Source organism: Prionailurus bengalensis, chromosome D3 (assembly GCF_016509475.1).
Source record: "Prionailurus bengalensis isolate Pbe53 chromosome D3, Fcat_Pben_1.1_paternal_pri, whole genome shotgun sequence".
NCBI classification, from domain to species: domain Eukaryota; kingdom Metazoa; phylum Chordata; class Mammalia; order Carnivora; family Felidae; genus Prionailurus; species Prionailurus bengalensis.
In genome coordinates this window covers 29056540-29065978 of record NC_057356.1, presented here as the reverse complement: position 1 = coordinate 29065978, position 9439 = coordinate 29056540, and the positions used below count along the sequence as shown (strand labels likewise).

General features: G+C 54.9%; 1 protein-coding gene across 2 annotated transcripts; it reads right to left on the bottom strand.

Annotated features, from left to right (window-relative positions):
- Positions 1-1033: 1033 nt before the first annotated feature.
- On the bottom strand, positions 1034-9428 carry MZT2B (mitotic spindle organizing protein 2B). Of its 2 annotated transcripts, XM_043558151.1 has the most exons (5): positions 9046-9428; positions 8296-8693; positions 7933-8081; positions 6835-7014; positions 1034-1294 (listed from the first exon to the last, which is right to left on the bottom strand). In XM_043558151.1, exons 2-5 carry the CDS (start codon positions 8457-8459, stop codon positions 1137-1139), a joined length of 651 nt encoding a protein of 216 aa, XP_043414086.1. In that variant the 5' UTR covers positions 8460-8693; positions 9046-9428; the 3' UTR covers positions 1034-1136. The 2 variants fall into 2 exon arrangements, with proteins under 2 accessions (XP_043414086.1, XP_043414087.1); XM_043558152.1 differs by lacking the exon at positions 6835-7014 and having other exon boundaries at positions 9046-9404.
- Positions 9429-9439: the final 11 nt, after the last annotated feature.

The window sequence follows — 9439 nt, the reverse complement described above, 5'->3', positions numbered from 1 at the left end:
CACTACCTACATCTGTAGGGAGCCAGTGCATACTTGACATGATCTGCATGGCCTGGGGAAAACAGTTCTTTCCAAATTGAGGTTCCAAAGCACAAAGATTGCCTAGATTCTAGCAAAACTGAGTTAGGCTTTCAATTGAATTTGCAATTTTTCAGGTTTCTCTGTTGATGGCACATGGTGACTAATGTGTAAGTTTGGAACTGGAGGTTGAACACCTGAGGTCCATGGAAGGGGGCTGTCCATAAAGTCCTTAATGCTATGGGTCAAATGTTGTAGGGTGAGGACATTGGGCAGGGGCGGGGGGGGGGGGGTGTTGGAGTTTTATTGGATTCTCCATGGCATTCACAGTCACAGGGTGAGCTCTAGATTACGGCTCATCTTTGGCTTTACTGTGCACGTAACCTGTAAGACAGCATTTCCACTCCACCCTCAGACCCTTGCAGCTCTACCCTGGGAATGGTCTCGGCAAAAGCACCGCACCTTTCTCTTTAGCGAAACATGTCGACGTGCATTTATAAAAGTTTTAGTAACAAGAGTTTGAACTGTGCAGGTCACTTCTATGTGGGTTTTTTACAGCATGGTACTGTAAATGTATTTCTCTTACGACTTTCTTTTCTCTAGTTTCCTAGAGTATAATACAGTATGTAATAGTATATGATATATATAGTATATGTATATATATAGTCTATAATACATACGTAAAAGATGTGTTAATTGACTGTATATTATCAGTAAGGCTTCCTACTAACAGTGGGCTGTTGGTAGTTAAGTTCTGGGGAGTCAAAAGTTACGCTTGGATTTTCAACTATGCAGGGGTTGGTGCCCCTGACCCCCATTTGTTCATGGGCCAACCATACAGATATTTTTCTCTATGACCTGAAAATTAGGTATAGTAGGGTGAAACCACTGGTTTAGGTCAGTTGGTTGTTACGTTCAGCTGCAGTACATCTAGGCCCACAATGCAAAACTGATTCTCAATCTTTGAGCCTTAATGTATTCAAAAGGTGATAGAAAACAGCTTGGATGGACCCTCGGTTTTTCACAAAGCTTTATTACCAACCGGAGGAAACCACACGTAACCTCTGCTAGGAGGCTGGTGGAGCCCACGGCTGGGTGGCGTGAGAAGTCTGCCCGTCTCAGGTGCTGCTCCGAGTGGGGCTCTTCCCCGGCCCGCCCCCCTTCGGCAGCCTGGTAGCACTGGGTTGTCGGGGCATTCTTTGGCTGGATCCTTCCCGGCCGCCACGCTCTGCCAGTGCTGGGCCTCCACCCAGAGCCGTGCTGCCTTTGTTTCTCCCTGAGCGGACGCAGAACACAATTGTTAGGAACCAGGGCAAACTCCACAGTCGGCACACCTACTACATTTGTGTTCCTTGCACATTACGTCTGGTACATCTCTGTGCGACCTTTCAGCCAGGGATCCTCTCAGCTCTGAGCCCTGAGGCTGAGGACCACCTGGAGAGGGCACATCCGAGAGAAGTCCTCCACAGAGTGCAAGAGGCCCTCGAGCATAGGTCCTAGGACAGAAGCAGCACGAGGAACAATGGGGAAAGTCCGCAAGGCCCATTTAGGGAAAGGTGAGCTCAGCCGGTTGATTCCCGCCCTGGAGAGTGTAAGGAATCGCCCGACCACCAGCAGCACAGGAGGGCTCGCCACCAGGGCCACCACTTCGAAGCCTCCCCTGGCGCTCCCTGCTCCAGATCACCCACAGCTGAACTGCTGGAAGCACATCCATCAAGAATGGAAGTCAGGCTTTTGGATTTGGACCTTGGAATCTTTCCCTCAGGCGTTTCCCTGACTACCTCAAAGTATTTTGCAAACTTTCGCTGGTCAAGCCTCTTGCTCTCAAGTTCAGCTCCGGGATCCTGTGACTGGCTTCATGCTGAGGCTTGACTGCTCAGAGGAAGCTTGCCCTGACCACAGGTAGTCACATTCAGATGGAGACCACTGGTGCAGATATCCCTTGACTTGTAATTTACTTACCTTCCCCTCTTTCTGTGAAGACAGGAAGATCTGTAATCACACTTGGGCCAAACTTTATTCTAAAGGAATGGCTTCCCTGGCTTCAGGATGTTGACAGCATTCACAAGACCGAGAGGACACCAGGAGGCACAAAATGTGCCCAGGAAGCAGGCTCACCCCCTGGGTCACAGTCCCTCCCCACTGGGCCTTCCCCACCCAGGGCTCCTCTCTGCTCCAGCCTGGCAGGGTCCATCCTGCAGACTCTGACCAGGGGATGCGTCCCATGTTTGACCCTCAACCTTAATGTCAGTTCTTAGTCAAATAAACAGCCTGCAATGGGGACATGTGGGTTTTTGGAGAACAGACACCATGAATTTCTTGGGGGCATGTTGAGTCACTCCTGGTTCACCATTTGTCACCTGGAACAAGGGGAGGCACCTACATTTGTGACACTGCAGTTCCTGGCTTCTTCAAGACATCAGACTCCCTTTCCATCCTCTCTGACACTACTTTCTCCCCAGGACTCCTGCAGAGATAGGACAGCCCTTCCTAAGAGCATTTCTGAACAGCTCCTCCCCAGGGAACAACAGGGGGTCTTTGCTGCCTAGTGGGGTGGAAAGGGTTACCATGGTGCCACTGCTTGGAATGCCACAGCTCAGATTTTCCCCTGCCCTGCCTCCCTGGGCTTGCACAGGTTTGATTCAATGGAGATGTAATAACACGTTACAGAGGGCCAAGGGCATGTGGTGGGGTGAAGCTGGGCCAACTCAGCCTGCCAGTGGTTCATGGAAAAAAACAAAAGTAGAGAACCGTCACCACACATTTCCTTCTTCCTGTTACACATTCTGATATTCTGGTTCCCACTGACTGGTCAGTGGGCAAGGATCCTGTCTCCTGTGAGGGCACGAGCCCCGCCACCCTACAGCTCCCAACCTGCTGGTCAGCTATGAGGCCATGTCCCTCTCCAGGCCTGGCCAGACTGGCATAACTCATCTGTAGCACCTGGCCTTCCCCTGCGTGCTTAGGCATCCTACAGACTAGGCCCAGGGCTCCTGAAGGACCTGAAAATATAGCTCAAGCATAGGCCACCCCCAAAATGGCAGTGTGGGTCTCAGACGTGGGCCCGGGTCTGAATGCAGCTTTTCTTCACCCTGCCATATATCTGGATTTCCTCTCCCCCTCAGTATAATGACCAGGGCCCTTCTGGAAAGTCCAGGATGAGAGGAAAGGAGAAAATAGCAAATAATGTTCATTTTTAACCTTGATGAGGCTGACAAACCCTGGAAATAAGACACCAATGTAAATTTGAGCCATTAAGAAAACCATCTAACCGTTTATCGAGCTCTGCAATTCTTGGAACCTTCAGGAATCACGTGCTCTCAGTTAGTAGAGAGACCCACTTAGGCCTCATGCAGAGCTGGGGAGGCATTCTGGTCTGAGGAGAATGGTGTGAGGGCCTGTCAGTGGACAGACCTGCTCTGTCCTGGACACAGCAGGGGACTTTCTGGAACCGGTCTTACCTGCCCCAGCTCCCTGCAATGGGGTAGTTAGGGTCCCATGGATTGGAGGGCAGGACTGAGCCAGAGGTGACTATAGGCTAGGGTGGGTGGCAGTGACATGCCCCCAGGCCCGATGCCTGAGGAGCCCTCACGGGTGTCAAAGACAATGAGCACTGAAGGTTAAAAACAGCCTGGCTCACGGTGTTAAAAAGTTGGTGCTCCTCCTACCCCTAATACCTGACCGAACCCCCCCCAACCCCAGATGAAGCAAAACCCCAAAGGCAACCCTAAACACACCCCCTGCGGCTGGGGAGCTGGCCCGCCCCAGCGGGACCCACTGAACCATTTAACTCTGGTGTGGCCCATGTGATCCCAACTCCCCATCCCCTGCAAGCTCTGTTGGCAGAGGTGCGGGGGGATCAAGGGTTGACAAAAAGCCCAGAATGTGAGAAGCTGCTCCCATCTTGCCCATGTTCCCCGGGAGTGGCCTTTCTCCTTCATGGTGGGAGCACTCCCTCGTGCTCAAATGGGCCGGTGGGGCCCCTCAGGTCAAATATTAGTGATTGGCCGTAAGCGGACACTGGATGTGTGTGTGAGGAAGGAAAAGAACAAGGGGGTGAGGCAGCATAGCAAGTGCCCTGATATCCTCAAGGCTGGCTGGCAAGGTCTGGTGGCCAGGGTGAGCGCGCAGCCAGGACCACCTATCACTGCTACTCGAGAGCCCACCAGAAGGTCTACACGCACCAGCCAGTCCTGCTGCCCTCTCTGGCTGAGCACACACGAGTGGCTTAATCAGTCAGTGCTTCCAGAACACATACAGACATAATGACAAAGACTGATGTGCACCATGGACATGCACACATGCACTTTTAGCCCTTAACTGGGCCTGTGCTGCTTAGGAGAAGTGACCCTCTCCTGCACACATGCAGTACATACAGCCCTGACTCAGCGTTTCAGGCAAAGTTCAATTGTTCTGGAGCAGCACTGTCCCAACAGAAATATGATGTGAACCACATGTAACTCATTTTCCAGTAGCAACATTAAAAAGTAAAAAGTGGGGGAGGGGCTGGGTGGGCTCAGTCAGTTAGGTGTCCGACTTCGGCTCAGGTCATGATCTCATGGTTTGGGGGGTGGAGCCATGTGTTGGGCTCTGTGCTGACAGCTCAGAGCCTGGAGCCTGCTTCGGATTCTGTGTCCCCCTCTCTCTCTGCCCCTCCCCCAGTGGAGCTCTGTCTCTCTCTCTCTCAAAAATAAATAAATGTTAAAAAAAAAAAAAAGTAAAAAGAAACAGGAAATTAATGTAAATCATGTATTTTAATTAACCTAAAATGTGCAATATTACCATTTCAGCATGTAATCGATATGAAAATTACTTGTGAGGTATTCTTTTTGTTCCAGTTCTCTGGCATCTGGGTGTCTGGTGTGTACTTAAACTTGCAGTGAGTCTCAGCCGCAAGCCCTGGGGGGCCCGTGGCTCCTGTACTGGACAGCGCAGCTCTGTGTAGGGCTCACAGCTTCTGCACACCAAACTTCATCTTACACATTCCAGAGGAACATCTTTTTAAAGCATACAGTTTCCCTAAGCCTCAGCAGAGAACACTCGACCGAATTTTATTTTTCCTTGGTGACCACACCCTCATCATGACAAGCATTTACCCTCTTTGTGCTCTTAGGGTCTTCTGTTTCCCCATGTTCTGCCTAGTAAAGCCAGGAATGGATGAGCTTGTCAGTGACAGTCCCCACAGGCCACCTGGATGCTGAGCATGCTGCAGCTTACCAGATCAAACTCCTGGGCGGGCCTCCAGCCCCTGGTCTGCAGCAGCTGCCACCCCAATTCTGTGGGAAACCTAAGGCCAGCGAGCCCTAACAGCCCCAAACCCCCATCATGATCCTAGGCTACCACAGTCCCCCAACTGATCACTCTGACAACTCTCCTCATTTTTTTCTACCTCAGATTCTGCCCAAGGTCTGTGTGGACAGACAGATTCTGCAACATGTGGCCTCAGAGCTCTTGGTCTCCGATGGCCTCTGCCTCTTGGCCACAGCACACTCCTGGCATGGCCCCTCATGTGCCCCACTCCCCTCCACTGCCTCCCCACCCACCCCCTCTCCAGGCTGCCCTCTACCCTCACTGGGCACCTCCCCAGGACCTCTATGTCCTCATATCCTGGCCACTGGCTGCCCAACCCAGCACACCCAAGGCATAAGCACTTGAGAAAACCCTGTGGGGCCCAGCACTCCATGCCACTCCTGTCCCTATGCTTGGGGCTTCTTCCCCACCTCTCTCCGAGCCCCTCTGTGTCAGTGCTCTGAGCACCAAAGCAAACCCACTCCACCTCTGGGCTCTCCGCCCTCCCTTTCCCACCTCTCCCCTCCAAGCTCAGGCCCGCTCCCACCAGTGACCTGGGCCCGCATCTCAGGCTGGAGCGCTCCCCACTACTCCTACCTCAAAGGGCTGCAGGGCAACAGGACTCTGAGCCTGCTTAACCCTTGCTGCTCCAGCAAGGCTGGCTACACTGGCTTCCTCCTGTCTCTGTCACCATTGGTGTATCTAGCCATCTCCCAAACTGGAAGGGGGACCTGTCCATCTCACAGCCCCCCTGAGCCCTCAGCGCTGAGAGCCAGCCTGGCACCCAGTCACTGGGTGAGCAAGCAGCAACACCCCCTTGAAAGAGGAGGGCTCCGTTCCCAGTTTCTCCCTCCCTCTGCCCACTGATTCCTCAACTCAGCCTTGTAGTCGACTGGCTCTACCCTGACCTGCCCCTTGGCCCTTCCCCATGCCGAGTTTCGGGTGGCACCTAGAACAGCGAGGTAGGTGATGTGGGAAAGGATATGGAGAGCACAGCCAGGGCATCTGTGGGATCTCAGGCCCTCACACGCCCCTGGCTCTGGGCCTCCAGCCTCACCACACCGGGCAATGCCTGGAAGGTACCCTCAGCTCAGGAAACAGGCAGGAAAGGACAATCACATCTTACCCTCTAGGCTACCTGTCAGGTGACAGCATCTAAGCAACCAAGGTGTTTCTCACACCTAAGGCTTCCCTCTCTACAGCAAAGTAAAGGCTCTCCTGCCCCTCGGCCTGTTGCCCTCCTCTCGGGGTGAGGGCACCTCTACAGAGCACAAGTCACACCTGGCAGAATTGGCCTCTGGGGGCAGGGGGCGTTGGTCCCATTCCAGAAGTACTGCAAGTGGTCTCTAATAAACCAAGATCTGAAATTGTGTCCCCAATCCCTAAGCTGTGTAACAGGGATGGCCCATAGGGTCCTGCCCTGGCAGTTCATCTCCAAGTTGCTCTGACTCTTGAATAGGGGCCACAGCAGTTTCCACAGAAACAAGAAAGAGCACCAACCCCCAGAGATAAACCAGTAAACGCAACCTGCAAAAGGAGAGAACAGGCAGCAAGAGAACCGGAGGGAACCGGGGGGCCCTGGAGAGAGAGGCGAGTGCGTGGCAGCTGGGCCGTGGAGCAGAACCGGAGAGGCCGCAGGCCGCAGGGCCGAGGAAAAGGAGGGCCTTGCAGGGGGACTACAGCTCTTGGCAGAGAGAAAGGAGGCCTCTGGAGGTCAGAGAGAGACACAAAGAGAGCAGACAGAGCGTGGATCAGTAAGGAAGCCTGCGCTCCAGTGCCCAGGGCCTCTCAGGAAAGGGGGCGTGGGTACCCAGGGCCCTGGCACTCCCTCCCACAGGGACCCAGCCTGCCCCCCACCTGAACATCGGCCCCTTCTCAGGATGTCTGTGAGTGCCCGAATCCTTCTGGCCAAGCATTCAGGTTGTTTCTGAAACTGGGAGCAGATGCGACACACCAGGAGGATGCAGCTGGAGCTCCACTGTGACACCTTTGTCATGGGCACCTGCTTAGCCCCCAGTCATGACTCTCGAGAGTGAGGAGGCCCCTCAAACTTGAGCCCAGTGCGGTGCCCACTCAGGCCTCTGCACCCTGCGTGTCTAGGGCAGCCAGGGGCTGCCATGATGACCCGTCCTGCAATCCGAGGAAGAACGCTCAGCTGGCTAGACTCCTGGGCAGCACCTGGGCCCAGCTGGGGTATAGGCTAAGGGGCGGCAGTAAGACCTCTGCCTGCCCCGCTCCCTGAACACTTTCCTGGAGGCTGTACACACTGTGAGAACAGGAACCAAAGCCACCTTGTTCCCGCGTTTGTGGAATGAAAGCATTTCTACCCAAGGAAGGAGGCAGAATCCCATATGAGGCTTAGCCTGCTGGCCACCCTGGACACCCACTTTGCGACCACCTGATCTGGACTTGCATATGTAGCAAAGGGTAGCAAAGAAACGAAACTGGGGACTGGAAACCAAAAGGCGAGCCCTTGGACAGTCCCTGTGGGTCCTGGGAGAAGACGCACAGTAAGGCCAGGCCACTCAGGACCAAGCCCACCTTGTGTCTGGCACCGCCCACGTGCCTCCCCTGCCACCCGCCTCCTGAGTCACAGGGGCAGGGAGCACCGGGCCCAGCTCTGACCTCGGGTCTCCGGGACGCTCGATGTGGGCAGAGACACGGCCACAGGGTCCTGGGGCTCGCTCGCCAGCCTCTGCCCAGCACACATGGACTTGAGCATCTGGAAGACAGCGAGGGGCGCCACGTTCAGCTTCAGCAGGTCCACCAGGATCCTGGAGAGAACACACGCGGTGGGCAGTGAGCCTTCCTCGCCCAGGCCCAGGAAGGCCACTTCCCTCAAGACCCCAACTCTACTCTGGGCGCTCAAAGGGGTCCGAAAAGGGCGGGGTGGGGGTGGGGAGCTCCTCCAGATCAGAGGCCCGGGCGGGGGAGCAGGGGTGTCTGGGGGGGTAGGATGAGCGCGCACTCCCACCCGCGCGCGCTCACTTGAACACGTCGGGGTCTATGGCGCCACCCGCCGCCTGCGCCAGCTCGTAAAGTTCCATCTCCTCGGCGGTCAGCACCTTCTTCCGCCGCAGCGCGAGCTTCTGCAGGGCCGCCTCCAGCCCCGGGGGTGCTCCCGGCCCGGGGCCCGCGCCCGGGGCCGCCATGTATCCGGCTAGCGGGAAGACGAGCGCCCCGCCCCGCCCCGCCCCGCCCCGCCGCGCTCCCTCCTCTGACCCCGCCTCCGCCGGGCCCCTCCGGCAGCTCCCACAGCGCCTTCTACTGGCTCCGCCGGTCGCTTCTCTCCCTGAAGCGCTACCGCCTGGCCTGCCCCGCAGCCCTACAGCAGAGGGCGCAAACCGGTTTGTCTCCTCTCCGCCATTCGATCCGCAGAAATTTACCTGCGGGATGATGAGGGATAAAAGCAGAAAAATGTGCATCTTTAGCCCAGAAAGCTGATAGCCTGCATAGTTTTGATAAGGATCAAATAAGTACTGGTTGCTACATTCTTAAAGGGTCTCATGACTGCCTGTATGTTTCATCGATAGTTAATACCGAACTGAATGATAAGCACCAGAGAAATCTTGTGACAGTAGTTTTAGGAGTAGAAATTGCAAGAAGACATTTATGATCTATACTCCCTGCACGTCCTCTCCCCCTTGAACACTAAGCATATAACCACTAGCTTCATACAGCAAAAATGCAGCTCTTTCGGCCCACAAGTCCTGTATCGTGCTACCTAAATGAACTTACTAAGTTGCACGGATCATCTCAAGAATTCTTTTTTGAGGGTCGCACTCAATGATCCCACAACAGGGAGACGTGTTAGGCGTAGGGGATGCCGTGGCGGACCTCAGAAACCCGTTTCTGGGCCATCAGGGTCGGTCCGCATTGGTCGTTCTCGCTTGGGCAGCAGCACCCAGGGCAGTGCCTGGCACATTGAAGGCGCTCAATACGCTTACGTCTACCGTAAGAAGGTCAGTCAATCAATGCACAGTGTATGATTTTTCCGCTCCAGTTCCCCATTAGAGGGCGCGCTTCCAGGACCTCAATAAACGGCTTCTCTTTAGCAGGCGCACGCGCGCTCCTTCCAGGGCACACGGAACTCTGGGCTAAGGGACACAGCTGCCCCCGCTGCACACGCGCA